General features: G+C 35.1%; 2 protein-coding genes across 5 annotated transcripts; one reads left to right on the top strand and one right to left on the bottom strand.

Annotated features, from left to right (window-relative positions):
- LOC116171484 (dedicator of cytokinesis protein 9) lies at positions 1-15,050 on the bottom strand. Of its 2 annotated transcripts, XM_031488351.1 has the most exons (16): positions 14,971-15,050; positions 14,531-14,857; positions 14,236-14,352; positions 13,718-14,185; positions 11,436-11,607; positions 10,631-11,387; positions 10,390-10,580; positions 8,652-8,905; positions 8,274-8,603; positions 7,654-8,220; positions 7,456-7,602; positions 6,460-7,227; positions 4,092-5,813; positions 2,608-2,818; positions 2,262-2,553; positions 1-2,214 (listed from the first exon to the last, which is right to left on the bottom strand). In XM_031488351.1, the coding sequence occupies exons 2-16, from the start codon at positions 14,627-14,629 to the stop codon at positions 1,980-1,982; spliced, it is 6,330 nt and encodes a 2,109-aa protein (XP_031344211.1). In that variant the 5' UTR covers positions 14,630-14,857; positions 14,971-15,050; the 3' UTR covers positions 1-1,979. The 2 variants fall into 2 exon arrangements, with proteins under 2 accessions (XP_031344211.1, XP_031344210.1); XM_031488350.1 differs by lacking the exon at positions 14,971-15,050 and having other exon boundaries at positions 14,531-14,900.
- Positions 14,448-17,591, top strand: LOC116171485 (protein phosphatase 1L). Of its 3 annotated transcripts, none has more exons than XM_031488352.1 (2): positions 14,448-14,484; positions 16,018-17,591. In XM_031488352.1, the coding sequence occupies exons 1-2, from the start codon at positions 14,463-14,465 to the stop codon at positions 17,250-17,252; spliced, it is 1,257 nt and encodes a 418-aa protein (XP_031344212.1). In that variant the 5' UTR covers positions 14,448-14,462; the 3' UTR covers positions 17,253-17,591. The 3 variants fall into 3 exon arrangements, with proteins under 3 accessions (XP_031344212.1, XP_031344214.1, XP_031344213.1); XM_031488354.1 differs by lacking the exon at positions 14,448-14,484 and adding an exon at positions 15,371-15,492; XM_031488353.1 differs by lacking the exon at positions 14,448-14,484 and adding an exon at positions 15,602-15,851.
- The last annotated feature ends 1,006 nt before the right edge of the window (positions 17,592-18,597 follow it).

Genomic DNA, 18,597 nt, shown 5'->3' with positions numbered 1-18,597 from the left:
CCCACATTAAACACTATAAAATCAACATAAAATTACCTACTCAGCAGTCACGCTAAGAAAAAATATCTACCCAAATTTAGAAAAAGTAATACATTTTTCCCAAACGTGACTAGGTATAAACCATAACGAAATTTGAGACGGCGCGTACCGTTAACTTTTAACCGATTATTATAACATTACAATGCAATTATTGCATCTCAAGTATCAACTTTATTAACAAATTTAATTAAAATATCCATTTACAAATAAAATACAGAGCAAATGAATTTGTCACACTAATTGCCTAACAGTTACAACTACATAAAAAGTTTGATGTGTATTATTAACGACAATAAACACACACCTTTCCCCGTATAAAAAAAACATGATGCGACAGACTAGATTGGCATACGGAGGGTAATTAGAATTGTCAAATATTAAATAAGAAATGACACCTTTAAGATTATGCATTGCCAATGGTGGTGTAATCGTTATTAGTGGAATTAACTTCACATCAATTTGTAAGTATGACAGGGTTATGTTCCTATTGGAGTAAATAAAAATGGGTAACTACAATCAGACTAAAAATGTTTAGTCACCTCATTATGCAGGTTTCCTTATAAAACTGTAAAAACTGACTTATTTGCAACCAGAAATTAGGTCTCTCAAATGTATGTACCTATGCACAGTGTGTCGCAGGTAAAATGCACCATAGGGAAACGTTAATATATTTTTTGGAAACGATCCACGAGGCCTCTGAAATTAGCGTTTAACGTACTACTTCATTCTCTTTCTAGCATTAAACAAGTGCAATAACATATGTTGAAGGCTAACTTGAAATACATACCAAAGGGTCACTTGATCCTTCGCAAAAAAATACATTAATGTTGTTTCCCTATGGTGCATTTTTCCTGGGAGACACAGAAGATGACGTTCACTATACCTACAATTGACCAATTTTTTTCATTTTTCATTCTTTATCAAATACCGTGTTTGTTCCACAACTCTAAATTCACCACTTTGTTTTTCTTTTAAATGTCGGATTTTCAAATAAATTAATCTACATTAATATTCAAAGAATAAAATATACGGCGTGTCTGTATAATTGATTGAATTGTATTGCAATTTTGATGCGAGATGTGTTTTACCAGTAGAAATAGAAAACATTTGAATTCTTGTTGATGAACTTGCAAAAAGTATAATAAAAACACCAATAAACCACAATAACATTTTAATTAACTACACGTGCTTCAACAACAAAGCTGTTGTCAAGAACAAAACAAGTAAGTATTTTTTCAGTTTAATGTTGAAAGACGTATAGTTTTTGCTTTACTTTTAACTTGACAGAATAATTTAAAATGTTACGACTCTTGCATAGTCACAAGTCAAGAATGACAGTTTCAAAATTTCATTCAAAATTGTAGAAATTTTAGACACGATTTCGAAAAAAAACAAAGTGGTTGTTTTTATTCCTCTAGGTATCCTTTTTGCTGAGCAAGCGTAAAAGAAGTGGCTGCACATTTAAGGCATAACCTCATTTTAATTCGTAATATGCTGTAAAAACATTTGCATTATGGTAAAAAAATGAGAATTAAACAGCAAAGAATTATTTTCCCATTAAACAATATTATTTAATAAAAATGAATCAAGGCATACTTAAGAATTGTTGCATTTAAGTAAATAGTAAGTCTTTAATTCTCAAATTTGTGTGAAAAGTTGTGTTTTCTTGAATATGGTCTGCTATACTAATTTAGTAAATTCACTCAAATTGATAAAATTTGCATATCAAAATTGGGTGAAGCGTTGAAAGTGAGGTACCTAACTTTTTACTCTGACAGTACTCATTTTAAATCATGGCATGAAACAGCGGTACGTGTCCCTTTTGAATTTTGAACCATACTTTGTCAGGCCAATTCCACAATAACATACTGTACAGGTTATGATAAATATGTCTCACAGATGATTAAATACAATTACGTAACGATTAATATCAATAATTATTATGCTACACTGGAGGAGTGCGATGCTCCACTAATAGCACTAAAGAGAGCCATACTGTTTCTTTTAAAGCTCCCCATCTCCTCGTGTGGCCAGAGAGATTCTCCAAATAGAACGGACAATGATGAGCAAAGCTTCTTGTAATTTTGCCGCAAGACTTCTTGATATTCCTGCTGATCTTGAAGTATCAATTTGTTATTAATTTGCAAAGCCGAATAACAAATCTTGACAAACTCTCTAAAATCATAACGTTTATTACCTGCGGAAGTATATAATGTGCATACCTATAGATGTCCTTCAGCTCCTCGACTTTTTCTTCCACATACATATTGCTCAGGGATGGATCAAGAAATACAGTGGCGTATACCAACGGTCCCGCATTTACCTGTACGCAAACGCTACCCTGTAACAATAACTGAAGTTTTTTAATATCCGTGGGACTTGAGAAGACAACATCCTCAAGTTCAGACACTCTCGTTTGCATTTCATCGATGGCCACCTCGATTGGACTCAATTCCATACTTCCCTTAGAGCATATCGGAATTCTCTTCTTCACATATGGAAAAGAATACTGAGCTAAAAATTTTGCATACAGTAAGGAATAAGGGCAAAATTTAATAAAGAATTAACTATTTAAAATGGTGCGCCTTTTCCATTGTTCCTCCGGATTGCCACGAATTTTACCGTCCTTTGTGAATGGAGTTTCAAACATGAAACGGCAAATATCATGATTTAATTCGAATTCGGTCTGTCGTTCCTCCAAATCACGCTTTTCAAAATATGGCGTCACATGAGTTACTTGTATGTATGCGTACTTGGGGTCTAATACGGTCACTTCAACCTGAAATGTAGTACAAATAAACCTCATCATATTTGATTGGGGTTTAGCATCGCGTCTGTGAACTTGGCCCGACCCATTTTGGATTTTGCAAAAAAGTTTACTCGAGAGATTTAATTTTTGATATTGATTTAACTATTCTAAAAAAAACTATGAGCGCGACTAGCTTCAGCTTTTGTACTCCACAAAATCATTTTCATTAATAGTTTTTGAATTTTTTTTAAAGAAAATTAAATTTTTTGCAAAATTACAAAAATGTTCTGTTTACTTCAAGTTTAAATCTATTCAAAACGAAACACTTACACCACCCAGACGGGTGGTAATTTTCAATTGAAGTGATTTTCACATTTGTGTATTTTTTTCACACATTTTTAATTTCGGCGTTTGACGAGTAAAAATTACTTTGTTTGTTGGTCTATACAATCACCAGAAACTCATTTCATTTTTCTTTTTTATAAACTACATTTTTACTAAAATGAATTATTCGATAAACTACTTGTTTGTATTATTCGCGAAAAACGGTCTGAAAATGTGAGGTTTTGGTTGAAAAATTGACACTTTCTCTCGCGAATAGGTCCAAAAGTATTGAATTGTTGCTTAAAATTAGTTAAGTAATCTGTAAACTCTCGAACTTAATTTCAATGAAGTAGGTATTTTTCACCCTATTTTGTAGATGAAAAAGGTGAAAGTGTTTTGACCCACAGGTAGACTAACCTCTAATTTTTAAATGAGTCTTTCACATATTTCTAAAAATAAAAAATATGCCGCTGATGTCACTTTTTCAATCGATCCGTCTGTTTGGTTGGCTATCAGATCTTAACTTCAAATCTTTTATTGTAAACAATTGTGTCTTAGTTAGGTAACCGTTAATTCTTGTTGTTTAACGCTTACAGAGAATTTGGTTGGTTAAGCTTCAGTCCAGTCTGTGAGTGAGGATATTCCAATCCCTTTCATCCCTGGCGCATTTCAAACGATTTTTAATTAGGTACTTTTTATTATTACTCATCATAAAGGTCTAACTACTCAAAGGGATTTCCATGGAATTATTTTTGTGTTTTCATGTTAAAGATACTTAAACAAATGATAATTGATCAGAATTTTTGACAAAAAAAAACCTGCAATGAGTGGAATTATTGTGAAGCTGGCTACATATAGTTTCCAAACGCCTCCCAAACAAACATCCAAAGTGATTCAACATACATAAATAATCCTTTGTAGTGAATTTTTTGTACAAATTTGTAATAGGTCGGACCAACCTGACAATCATTTAACCTACGGCCACAGAATCCTGTATCATTTTCACAACGTCAGCTCCAAATTTATCAGAATACTGCTTTTCCAAACGTTCCGATATTTCACTAAGAGAGGTCACTTTCGGTTCTTTGTACACATACTCCACCCCATTGTCTTCCTCAAAATACGCCTGACCATAAAAACCGACACGGTAAAAACGGCCCAGTAATCTCTTTCCCGATTTATTCACTTCAACAATTTTGCTGTAATTGTGAGCTAAATTCTGATAGCTCTGTCTTAGCAAATCGTAATTACGTTTCTTTTCGTATACCGGAACAATCAATTTATATAAACCTCCTAAAAGTTCGTATCGTTCTGCTTTTTCGACATACTCCACGCAAGTTTCCAGCTGTTCCACGAGGAGAAATTCAGTATACTGCACGTCCTGTGCGCCCGCATCCAGTTTAAGTCCTCGTTCGTCGATTGTTATATTTGATGATATGGAACTAAATGCTTCTGCGCCCCAATTTTGAATTTTTTTCAATTTTAAATACTCGGCCATTAAAGCGGCTATATGTAATTGACAGCATGCGGCCTCCGAAAAATTTCCATCCCGCACGTGATGCCTTGTCATGGTTTCGAGCCAAGTGTGTCGTAGTTCGGGCGTCGACGCGTACGAATTTGCCAAGCTATGCTGTAAATCGACTAGCATTTCGGGGTCATGGTGATGCTCTCGCATTTGAGCCGTCGCCATTAATACTGTTCGAATACGTTTAGTTAAATCTTTCACTTCACCCGGAAACCCGGTTCCTTTCATCGCCTTATCGCTACCTGCATAGCTATTGATTAGTGAGAGGCTTTCCTGAAATCTTGCATTATTTAGACCAATCACATTGCCTAGCATTTGTGAGACCGAGATTATAACTTGCAAGTGCACTCGAGTGAGTCCTTTGCGACATGTAAATTCGAAATTACTACGCATCAACAGATACAGAATGGCACAGGACTCTTGACGTACTAAACTTAGCCGACTATTGCAGCATCGCAGCAACTCATAACACAATCTACCGCACAATAATGCGTTGCCTTTAAATAAGACGACAGAATAGTTATTGATGAAAGCGCGAATAGCGGCAAAGACATGTTTAAATAGCGATTCGCTTTGGCCAATTTGTAGGAATGTTAGGTAAATGTCACACAGTTTCTTCATTATCGTATTATCACCCTCGGCGCTAAGTAGGTTATTGCGAAAATGAACGGCATACAGTCCCAAGCAGTCCAAAACGATTAATCCAACTTCGTTGGCCAAATGTTGCTCCATAATCGCTTGCTGTTTCTTTTGCACTTCGTTCTCCGTGTTTAACAAATTTTCACGATTAACAGTAGTGTACGTAACCAACGTACCTGTGTTCTCCACATTAAAATCGGGAGGATTCATTCGTGCAGGTAAAGTATGAGCTTTCAATGGTTTAGGCTTAGCACCGTCTCCTGTCGATGACTTTGCAACAATTACGTTTCTTTTTCCAATATATTTGAAACAGTTGAGCGACATTTCTAATACAGAAAAGAAGTTAACGGTGTCTCCATCGTTGCACTGTTGCCACCAAGACACTAACTGATCGTCACCTATGTACTTTACTATAAACAGAAAGCATAGCAGCACATCCTTGACTTCGTGTTGTTGAAATTTATCGTAGCGCTGCAGAAGAGGACTAGTGACGCTTAAACCTCGTCGATGGCTCGTGCTCTCTTCGTTTTTGTATGACTAAAATAAAATTAAAAAGTTAGTTACTTACAGTTTAAAAATCATAATATCAAAGGAACAACATATTGAACAGAATAGCTGTTGATATCTCTCATTATAGCTACACAGAAGGTGTAATAAGACCATCTATTTAACGACCATTATAGATTTAGTTTATCGTTAATAGCAATACTTGACAAATGCTTGACATCTGTTGTCAATGATATATAGATTTATCGTTTATTGAATTCCATGAATTTTCATTTTTAAGGGTTGTTGCAGTCGTACATAAAGCTTTGTATATATCGCGTCCATAAATAGGCTTTATGGGGACTCGTCTTGTTTATTTGTGCCTCGCTCGCAAAAAATCTAACTGAATTTACTAAGGCTGAAAATTGTTGCGGCCGACTGACCAGCTCCGGTCTCACATTTTGGTAACTGTCTAACTGACTATCATAATTTTCATTTATGTACAACAATATACCTACTATTTGTATAACAATTTTCAGCCTTATAAAATTTATTTAATACCTGTGTGTGTACACAAGTATAATGGTTCTCTGTCTATTTGTTTGTTTTTTTATTTGTGTTTCAATTACCTACTCTACCCGTCTAGTTTATTGGAACAAATTTTACATAAACTTTTTCTCTTATTATAATTACTTACGTCTGACTTGGTACTATCATCTCTCGCTTCCCGTACAATTGTGGTTTCTTGGGAGGTAATTGAATTTGCATCTCCGGAAAAATCAGAATCTAAACTTATACAACTATTTCCATTAACTACAGATTGTCCTGCTATAGCATCAAAAAATGCGGAATTTCTTAAATTCGTCGGACCATCCTTATCTATGTGAAGTGTAAATCGATAGCTTCTAGGCGTGTCACTTGGTGCAGAACTCTTGCCAAATAAGTACGAACTACTGGAGGAGATCCTATTAGCTACGTTACTGGCATTTGTATCCTCTGATTTTTCGTTAACGTCCAATCTACCTAAATTCTCAAGTACTATACTTAACCATGGAATATAAATTAATGCGATACGACTCATTTGTCCCTTACGCCCGTACCGCTCATCTAGTTCATGTTTTGCCATAAGATCTCTCAAAATTCCTAAAGCATTCTTACGTATATGCGCGACTTCGTTCAATGATGTTTTTATTTCCAACAAAAGCAAAGAGACGATAAAATGATGTTTACAAAATTCGGCGGAAAGGCAAAATTCTTGTAGGTAGTCGGGAGAGCGGCTTTTCGGACTTATTCTCGAATGTTGTATTGGAAGATTAAAAGAGATGTAATGTTCGTGCGAGCATATCACTTCGAGAAATGCAAATTTGAGATCTTGTAACGCTCGCGGATCGCCAGGATTGAATTTCTCCATGTACATGCCGATTAATCGAAAAACAAAGCCCCTATCCATCAATGACAGGCACTTCTGCAACGCAAAAATATCTGTAAGGTCACTTCAAGTTGCTTTATGTTATGCACCTTGCACGCAATGTAAGGTAAAGGTAGTTCTAATTCTGTTCCCAGTTTTTCAGTACAAAAATTATACACGAGTTGTGAGCACTGTCACACTCACATAAATTTGCTCAAGAATTAGAACACCATAATCTTATAAGCAAGGCAAAATGAAGTAGTGCAAAACTTGCACGGTACATACCTTTAAAAAATGTGCTAAGCCTCGATTTAGCTCTTGAGTTTCAAGAGGCATATCCTTATACTTTGTGAGAATATACGGAATCAAAACTTGTAGCATCGCCTCAATTCGCTGAGAATATTGAGCGGAGAACCTCTCATTTCTAAGCATCTGAAAGAATCGAAAATAGTAACGAGAACAATAACAAATCATTTCACTTACTTTGATTCGTCCGGTTGTGAGTAAATATTGCGCCATTCCCTTAATAATAATATCAAAAAAGAAGCTCGAATGGTGCATGAATTTATTTACGACCAAAAAATCTGTGTTGTTTGGATGAAGAATCGTAGGCAAATGTTTAACAATTTCCTCGTGCACCGTGCTGTCCTTTGTACTATTTGACTGTATAAATACATATTTTACGTAACTTTGTAAAACCTCCTTCCTACCGGCATCGCATACCATATTTATCAAATTGATTAAAACCCTAATAATATTTAAACCAATTTCGTCATTTTTCGTGATAACAAGAAGCATGAACAGCTGATTTAGTAAAGTAGGTAAAAATGTTATTAATGTCGTTAAATGTATCGCGTGTAGTGCCTTAATTATTTTACAGGTTTCATTTTCACTCGGCGGTGTCGATAGCGTGGGGTCGAGTAAACGTTCCGCTTGAGTAAATAAGTTATACAAATGTTGGTCCCTTGTATTCATTGTAGATACTAAATTAAAACTAACGGTAAAAAGTGGACGTTGATTATCAATCCACGCAATCTCCGGCCCGGCATTCTAACAAAAATAAAGACTGTGGTCATTAATTTCACATATAAAGAGTCACTTACTCCTTTTCCTAATCCGAACGGATGTATCGACAAATATCCGGGAGGAAGATGGGTCGCTACAGGTATCGACTGAGTGTCTACACATAATTTTCCCTTCTGTAATAGAGGAATCCAAGTGTATCCGACACAGTGTTCCACCCCGTTGTCACGCTTCTTTGACACGTCACAAGAAATATGGTAAAATGTGAATAACAAGTGGTGAGAGGCTTGCAAATTGATAGGTAATCTCACTTTTACTTCTTCGTACCACATTGGAGTACTGTTATGATGTAGTACTGCACAAGAAGCCTGGGCTACTAATGCCTTTTGACCCGGTCGTCCGTAAATGCACTAAAATTGCATTATAAATACGGGAACTTTGCCGAATGGTGGTTTTACCGGTAAAGCTTTCGCCTCTCGCCGATCCGAATCTCGCAATTCAACTATGCATGCAATGTTTCGTGCTCGCGTAAATACCTTTTGAGTATCAAAACTAAGACATTGAGGATATAGGTATAGGTGATTTACACATGACGTGTACGGATGTACATCTTTTTCGGAAGATCCTTCGAATTCTGTTATTTCTATTGTCGGGTCGTTTACGGGAGGTATGGGGAATTGTTTTAAAGGTGAGAAGGCTGTCGTTAATGAGTCTGTAAAAATATATAGAGTCTCACTAATACTGCAAGAGGGATGATCCTAAGCAAGCCCTAAATTTATGGTAATTACAAATGTCAATTTTTCAATAGAAAAATGTGTAATTCATGTAGCCCCAAATCAATTCAAAAATTGTCTCAAAATTATAGGATATGTACTTGCTTTTGCTATTAAAGTAAAAAATGTTGTTTAAGTCGGTAGAAATCTAGAATTTATTGCCTAGTGTAGCAATTACAATTTTTGAGTTAGACTCTTAAAAAAGTAGATACCTAAATATAATCATTTGGGAGTGTCGATTTAGATATAGCTCCTCCCTCACACCCGTAACCATTTTAAAATAAACTTTACACATAAATTGTGAGATATGAGTTTGTGTGGCATAGATGTCTGACTACAGCACATGAGTATATCCCTCCAACTTACCCTGTCCCATCATAATTTTTAGTTTCTTTATTACTGAAACGATTTCTAAAATTGTATGCTTGAGATATCAAGAGTTCCTTTTGATACAATCCTTGAATTTATTTAGTGTAGAGTGGAGAATGCAGTACGCACCGAGGAAATTCAGCTGACAGTTTGATTTATTGCCGTAATGTTTGTAGCTAATTTTTCTCTTTTAGTAACGTGAGTTACGAGTGGCCGCTTTATCAATAACTTATACTCTTTTGTTCAGTCAGATTTTGCAGTAGATACAAATCAGCCTCAAATACGAGGAATCCGCTGAACCAAAGGCCATTTATTTAGACATAACAGAGATTGAAGTTTTTACTGTGGGAATGCATTTCATAATTGTAATTCAAATTGCAGCTCGTTTATTCCTGGAAGAAGTAGGAGAATTTTGTGAAGATTGCTTGGGAAGCACCGTATGTGATTGATACTAATTGAGAAGTAATTTTTAAATACAAAATTACAGCACGTATGACAGACAGATAAAATGTATATTTTTCTCATTAACAACACTATTCATTTACAGGGCAACATACATTATTTATATTCTAAATTGCATAACACCAACAAATTTCAGTGTAAGCTCCCTACTAAATGCGCAGTAAACAGTGTCGGATACTGGTGGGAATTGCCTCATTGCGTTGAAAGTATTATTAACCTTCACCGGATTATTAAAATAACATCTTCTATTATATCCGAATGCCACGGGTATATAATTGGAAATGGTCATTAATAATTGATATAAAATGGGTAGAATTCCCTGGTTTACTGTTCAGTTAATGTAGTTAGTAGTAGGAGTCTGTGTAATAATGAAATTTGTTTTAAGGCAGTCATTGCGCGTAGAGGTTATCTTTTTCTTTCCGAATGCTTTCCCACTCGCTAGCTTTGCGCATTGAGTGAGATTCTTCGAGGAATAAACCAGCTGCAGTAAGTTTTAATTTAGTTGTGTTCAACTTTATTTAATAAAAACTAAATTAAAACTAATTTATATTAAATTGGTTTGTGACAAACTTATTCAGAGTTTGGTACTTACTTTCCGGAAGCTCATTTAAAGGAGATATTTTAATCTTTAAAGATCCAGGTATCACAGTCAATTTACTCATCTTATCCGGTTTCCTAAATTCGCTTAGAAATTTCAATAGTTCCTCATCGGAGAGCTTATTTCCTTCTTGTCTAAATATGGTCGGAAATTCTGGATATGTATCTAATTCATTACTGTATAACCTAAAAAAATGATATAATTGCACCGACTCCCCTTCGAATTAAATTCTCACCTAAATAAGGGTTTTGCAGCCCATGCAAACGGCATTCTATATTTACCCAGTCTTTGCCACGACGATAAAACACTTTTATGTACTTTTGCTCCCAATTTGGGATCCTTACTGGCACGAATGTAGGGTTCTGAACTCTGACAAATGCTACCTTGCAACATTTTTTCAATACGTATAACAACGTAGATATCCGAATGAGGATTCGTAACACTTAAAATGGCTTGCTTAGGGTACATTATCCACTCGTCCGGTACACCAGTGGGAATATCCGTTTTGGTGTGGTAAGAGAGACCATTGTCTTCAGAACTATTCTCGGTGGGTCGACTTAATTCGTTTGGCATTACAGAATGTACGTTAGAACTATTAATATCGAAATGAAAATTTTCGGTTAACTTTCTACCAGTCTTTGCATCAAATAGGCACAAAGTTGTATGGTACGGTTCGACCTGGCACAAAGTTTCTTTTTCGTCTATGGGCACTTGTAATTTAAAATTTATACTCTCACACCTTACTACAATTCTATGACCAAATAATTCTCTATAAGGCTCAACTTGCTCCGAGGAAACTATAGATGGCGTTTTAAAATTGGCACATGTCACGGGATAGAGATTAAATAGCTTCAAACGATTCTCACGTCTCGTATGTGCTATACTCATATCTGTCTCTCTGGCATACTTCATTAATTGTGGATTCATACTTTGCTCCAAACCTTTGAGGGTGCCATACTGCGACTGTGGAGATGGTGGAGGTGTACTCCGATCTTAAATATCTTTATTAAGTCAAATCGACAAATATACAAATGAGATACCCCTTTCCAAAGAAGCAGCTCGTTTCTCTTCTTGAAGTTTGTTTTGTTGTATAACAGAATTTAGTTTCGTTAACCAGTCCATAAACTCTTTCTCCGTATCGGAGGCTAGTACATATGATTTATGCCCCGCCGTCATACGCAGTTCAAAGCAAAATCTGCCTCGTTTGAGATTCTGAAACGAACGATAGATTTTTAATACCGCATACCTATTATCGAACAATTTACACTTAATTTGATTATACTCGTATGTGATCACTTATTCCAGTAAATTAAAGTAAGGATCGACGCACAAAGCAAAAAATTCAGAGATCCAGAGCTAACTGGAACGATGTTTTAGTATTTTTTTACCTAGAGCAAGAGTAATTACTGCTGCTCCGATCTTCTGCAGGGAAGCTGCGGTTCTATTATAAGTTTATGTAAAGTGCTAGTTTTTATCTTTTTAGTACATTAAACAAATTTTGCATATGTGAAGTGAAGTGCTCAAAATTTACTTTGCTCATCAATCCAGTGCATTATTATGCAACATTCTTAACAAAATGGCCAAAAGGTGATATAGGAACAGAACAAAATAGTTCTTGTTTATGCAATGTGTTTTTTCATTTCCCTGATGAAATTGGTGGAATTTTCAAGATTTATATAAAAATAATTTGGCAAACAATGAAGTCGGTCCCAAACTTTATTCTATACTCACGCTTCTTGTAGATTAGATATTAATATGTCCTGAGATGTGGTTCATTATGCCTATACTTAATCAAGCACGTTTTTTTCATATTGGAACTTAAGGTTGCATTTTTCCTAATTAGCGAATTGACTTAATATTCAGGTAAAGTAAAAATGGTCGGTCACCTTCCACATATTACGAGTACAGCAGTGCCAAACTTAAATAAGTCGCATTAATACCTTCCCCCATCTGATATATTCTTTACATTTGGAATCCATCGCTTTATTTTCAGGAAAAAAAGCCCAAATATGTTCACAAAAATACTAGCGTATTCTATTTAACAATTTTTAAATCAACAAAACATTCGAAATGGAGAATTATCTTCTCTTTAAAATTAATTCTACTTTTAACACGCGCGAGATCGCCGTGTAAGAAAAAGTGTCTCGCATATATTTAGTAGAGCACAAACTGTAATTGCATTCAAACACTCAATATCGTTGGTGTAATTACAATATTTTCTCTTCAGCCATAGGAAATTGTAATAAATACGTCGTTTATAATCGAATGGCGATGCTGTACACTCATTCTGTGGGAAGTGAAGGAGCCTTCGTACTTTGTCTTAATGCATGGTCAATTCGTGAAGTCCCTAAATAGGGCCAAAGAAAAGTGCCAACGCGAGCTGCATTGCTCACTTTGCCTACTGCGCTGGTCATTGTGCAATATGATGGATTTTGCAGTTTAGTGGTAATGAGGTTTGTAACATATACAGGCAATTTTTCTCCGGACGGATAGGTATAGACAACCAAAATAAATACGTGACTAACGGTCCCGAAACACTTTTCAGCACTCTTTTCGAATTTTTGAGACCCCTCTCGACGCTTTCCGTTTTAAAATAAGCACAACATTAATTAAATAAACGTTGAGCTAAGTTCGTAGTGACGTCTTAAAAAAAACATTTCGAATCACTCACATGACTTTGTAATGAAGAACCCGTCTTCCACCTTGAAGTTTATCGGGTTTACGAATAATTGTGCGCTTCGTTACTAATAAAACCGTAGCTTCTTATTTATTTTCTCTAGGAGTTGGAAATAGGGTGCAGAATTAATGGGTTTAATTTTATTTGTAGATTTAACTAATCATACCGTCTAATTTAAAGCCACTGATTGTGTGCAAACGAAGTTCGTCGCAACTTTTGCAGACCTTCAGGAGAAATATTATTACATGTAGAGTTGGGTGCCTATAGCTCGCTATTTTCCATGCATTGGCCCGTATGAATAAAAGGGAGCATATGCTTATACTTGCAAAATTCAAAGTAAATACTCGTAAGTGCCCCTTCATACTGGTCTGTTTAGCAGCGCTGCATTGCGTCTTGTCCTGCTGCTCAGCAGCGCTGCTAAGTTGCCCAGTCTGAAGGGGCACATACACATATGCTTCCTTTTATTCATATGAGCTATTGACATGGTTTTTTTTTACAGTAAACATAGCCCACATGTGTACTTTTGACTTTTGACAGCAACCTGGATAGCTACCTACCACTATAAATACAATACCACAATATTGTGTCCATATATTGATTTTTCCACATGCCCCCTTAATTTGATAATAAACAAAAACGGATTACCTTCACCACGCTAGTACAAAAGTCCATAACAATGGTCACCTTTGCATCCCCTTTCCTCTCGTCTTTGAAAAGTTCCAATATGTATGTACCATCTACCTCCTGACGTAAATAGCAATAACGTCTTTTAAAACTTTTTGATCCAATATTCGAGAACATTCTATCGTTACCGATCTCTGGGCCTTTCAATAAATACCCTTCTTTCGTTATTCCATCCATTGGCATTTTAACATCTTCAAATGCTTCCGTGTCAATATCAATTTCGTAAGTTTCCTCTTTAAGATCATAATTTTGTAATTTCGGCAATTCTGCGTAACTATTCGAATATACACAATACTTATAATGGATGAGATTCCAGTTACTCGAGTAGGTGTTTATGCACTGTCTAGTAAACAAATTGCAATTTTCTATCTCGTGACTAGGTGGTACGATCGCAGATGTTGTTCTGTACCGACGAGGTAACACAATTTGCTAAAATACCCAGTAAATAAAGGAAAACTGATTAGCTGCCGGTTACTTACAGATATATCATCAGAAGGATAAATAAGAAGTTCCCGTTGAGGGTCATTTTGTAAAAAGGTTCTATTTTTAAGTATAAAATTTTCAAAATCCAAGGGCTCCACTAATTGAGGTTTATTCTGGAAAAGAGTAGCATTTTAAACTTCCCACCATTTTTTATTTAATGAGACGTTAAAGAAGGCGTAAATACACTCAATTATATAATAAAATTTCATTTTTGTGAAGAATTATGGCTTACATTACTATCAAATGTAAGTTTAGGTGGAAAAAGTGTGGAAAAACTACTAAAACACGTACTTGTACGGTGCTTTCTTTAACCACTTGAGATACAGTTTCTCTTAGTTGTGCCGCTGTACCCGGTTTTCCAACGCTTTTTGTAAACTTTCTCTCACTCATTATATTGGCTTTTGTACTTTATACATTTTTCCTCCAGTGAACATAACATCGCTTTTTACATTTTCATTGATAATAAATTAACCATTAACCAATAAGTAAACAGATGTGATTGAAGGGCGGCAACATCCAAAAATGAAAGTTACAAAATCTGTACAACTTTTTTATATTTACGCAATCGCCATCGTTAATGTAGTCAATTGAATAGTGGTTTTTATTCAATGATGTAGTCTACAATTGAATAGAGGTCACGATATTTGCAAATAAAACGATAATTTCAGTAGTGAATTTCCAAATAGGTCTTAGACCCTTCCTTCTCTAATGAGTAGGCCATAATTATGTACCTTAATTTAATTAATGGCTAAAAAGTCCACAATCTCCTTACAATGCGCACGCACGCGAAGAAACTTCAGTTGCAATTAAATAAAATGTAGGTTAGGTAAATGTGAAAATGCGATAAATTGTATTCATAAGAGGCTATTAGGTATAATGAATAAACATTGTTAATATACATTTAAACTCAGACTTTGAAATGTCTTCGGTTACGATTTGTGAACATGGGGCTCAAGTATACTGTCCTTTTCGGATTTTATACTGTTGCAGCGAAACATGGGTCTTGGTATAAGTAACAACCTCAAAGTCTGCGAGTTTAAATGTACATTACGAATATTTATGTTTATTCATTATAATAGCCTGTGATGAAAACAATTGATTGCATTTTTCACAATTACCTAACCTACACTTTAACAATTTGCAACTTTGATTTGGCCTTGACGTTTCTTGCGCATGCGCATTGTAAGGACCATGTGGACTTTTTAGCTTAACGTCATGCAACAGATGGGACCATTGAATCGAAAATGACAACGGTAAACGCCTTGTTTTGTCAAACCTATTCTGTGGTATTACTGTTACATAACCTTACAATATTTCCTTTCTATTTCTGCCTTGCAGCCTGTGGCGTTCAAGTTCAAAGCCTTTTTTTTGCGATGCGGTTCAAAAAATAAGCAAAACCAAAAGTAATGTTTCTTCTAAATCAAAATGTGTTATAAAAATAACTAATTGAAAGAAGGAGTTGTCTAAATATAATTGTATCAAAATACGTGAACGTCTCGATGGTTTTAAAATAACCACTTCAAATTGTGCTGTGTGGTAGGTGGTACCCTACATGTGATTCCTCCGTTTATTTTTAAACATAAATAAGATGGAAGACGAAATAGATGATAAGGTGCTTTATCAAACTTATGTATCCCATATGAAACTAATGTCTCGCTTTGCATGGGGTGTTCCTTTAAATTTGAACATATCACCTACTGCCTATTTGATGTATATGTGGAGAATATTAAAAATGTATGTGTTTAAGCCGGAAATACTAATAGTGAGTACTATTGTAGTTGTACTTCTAATGTATCTACAAGCAGTCGACGTGTGGAGCCACACATTGTTAGGCCGTATACAACACACACTAAGTCGTACATCTAGAACCAAAGTACAGCGTTTGGGAGTGTTCACTACTGGTGATGTAGAAAAGTCGAGCTGGCATTCGAAAGAAGGACCGATCGCTGCGTACGCCGTCCAAGGACGAAGATCGAAAATGGAAGATCGCTTTGTTATTAATGAAAATATAAATAATACGGGTGTGAGCTTACTCGCCATTTTCGATGGGCATGGAGGAGATTTTGCAGCCAATTATGCTAAGGATAAACTTGTAGAAAGTCTATACAAGAAAATTGTATCGATTAAAGACATTATTAGTGGGAAAGTACCTGTACCGGCTGAGTGCAAGGAAGTCAGGGAAGAAAATGAAAAACCGAAATCTCCAAATTTAGTGGAACGAAAAAAAAGTTTTAAAAAGAGCGCTTCCATTACTGACGAATGCATGAAAAACAAGAAAGAAATAACGGATGTCGAATTGCTTAGTAAATTGGATAATCTTTCCAGGCCCATAACTCGCGAGGTACGATCTAATCAAGTTGCCGTGATTAAAGATGTCCCCGTTGTTAGTTACATCGATTCAATTGGTAAAATTGATTACGGAAAATTGCTGACCGATGAGGTTCTTGTCGCCGATAAAATGTTGCTCGAAGTGGCTAAGAAAAAATTGGACGTTGCCGGGACAACAGCGTTGATTGCTGTAATTGAAGACTCAAAGCTGTACGTTGCAAATGTGGGCGATTCACGTGGGGTTATGTGTGATAATCGAGGAAACGCAATTCCGCTATCTTTTGACCATAAACCGCAGCAAATGCGAGAACGTAAGCGAATCAAGGAAGCAGGCGGATTTGTTACGTTTAATGGAGTTTGGAGAGTTGCCGGTATTTTGGCGACATCACGAGCTTTGGGTGATTATCCGTTAAAAGACAAAAAATTTGTTATAGCCGATCCTGATATTTTAACGTTCGATTTAGTCGACCACAAACCTTTATTTGTTATTCTAGCGTCTGATGGTTTATGGGATACATTTTCGAATGAGGAAGCCATTGTGTTTATTAAAGAAAGATTACACGAGCCCGATTTTGGTGTTAAAAGCATTACTCTGCAAGCCTACTACAGAGGTTCGTTAGATAATATCACAGTTGTTGTTATTAATTTACAAAATTTTGAGTTTAATGTAACAAAATCGTATTGAAATTGGTGTGTACAATTGATCACATTTAAATTGCATTTGAAAAGTAATCAAATTTGTGATCATACTATACTAATAATGTACCTGTTGCTATGTATAAAAAAATGAACAGTATGTTAGTCATTTTGTAATGAAACTGTGATCGTTGATATGTAATTAGTAGTTAGTTATTTTTTGTTTTATTTATTGCGCTAGGAAGTTGTTTTATTATACATGATTTTGTTTTGTACACAGGTAGACTATTTTTAGTAAGATCTAAATAATGATAGTATTATTTTATTAGCCCAAATTTAATGTTTGTACCTATTTTGGGATTGAAATAAATATAGAAACTTGTTTCAATTGGTTTGTTAATTTATTTTGCTTTGTTTATATTAAAATAGGTACCTACCTAAAAATGTTTTTATTTGAAAAATAAAGAAAATTTGAAGTGAAGAAAATACCTATAACAATAAACGGAGAGGTCTTGCTTTTTCGCCAATCTGTTAGGAATCTTATATTTCAAGTTTTGCATAGAATGCTGTTGGAGTTGAGATGATCACATATGTAAATTTTGAATCAGTTTTGCGTGATTTTTCCCACAAAAATTCTTTATACATTAATTATAATATAAAAAATAGTTGTTAAAATAAAGTTTCGAGTAATAATTTAATATTTACATCCTAAAAAATGCCTTATGTGAGTTAAGAAATATGCGTTGGTTAGATACATATTACGCGCACACTTAATGTATATTGGTTTTTATACATACACATAGTGACGTACGCCGCCGAGACGGAACTATGTTTTTGGTCTCGTCACGCATTTTTGAGACGAGAACAAGGTTATTTAGCCTCGGCAAGACAATAGAAATAATTACACCTGTCCCCCCCCCCTCCCCCGTCTAAAGGGTTTCAGATTTTAAATATAATAACAAAAGAAGATCTAAACCATGGCCTAATAAAACTATTTAAAAAAATCAACAAAATTCATGAGGACTTCCGAAAACTGCCTCTTTAAAATGTAAGCGCCGATTTATACAAAAATAAATCTCCAAAATTTATAAAAAAAGGTGTAATATGAAAGTATCGCTTTTCTTTTATTTAATAGCGACGCCATATTGGATTTTTAGATGATTAAGAAAATTAATTATTTTGACATTTTAATTTTAAGTATACCTACACATACTTTATGAGTTAAGGGTCGAACTAATTTTGTCATCAATTTAATATAATTAATTATTCTTTAGTCGATCATCGTCAAATACAGAATAAAAACACTTAAAAAGTCGTGTCGCTAAAACTATAAAAAAACAAGTTACCTAAATACGTACCTAGTCACTCGCGACCACGAACTTATAAATTAAGAT

Source organism: Photinus pyralis, unplaced genomic scaffold, assembly GCF_008802855.1.
Source record: "Photinus pyralis isolate 1611_PpyrPB1 unplaced genomic scaffold, Ppyr1.3 Ppyr1.4_LG5, whole genome shotgun sequence".
In the NCBI taxonomy this organism is placed as follows: domain Eukaryota; kingdom Metazoa; phylum Arthropoda; class Insecta; order Coleoptera; family Lampyridae; genus Photinus; species Photinus pyralis.
The sequence above is the reverse complement of the archived record's forward strand: the minus strand, read 5'-3'. Positions and strand labels throughout refer to the sequence as shown.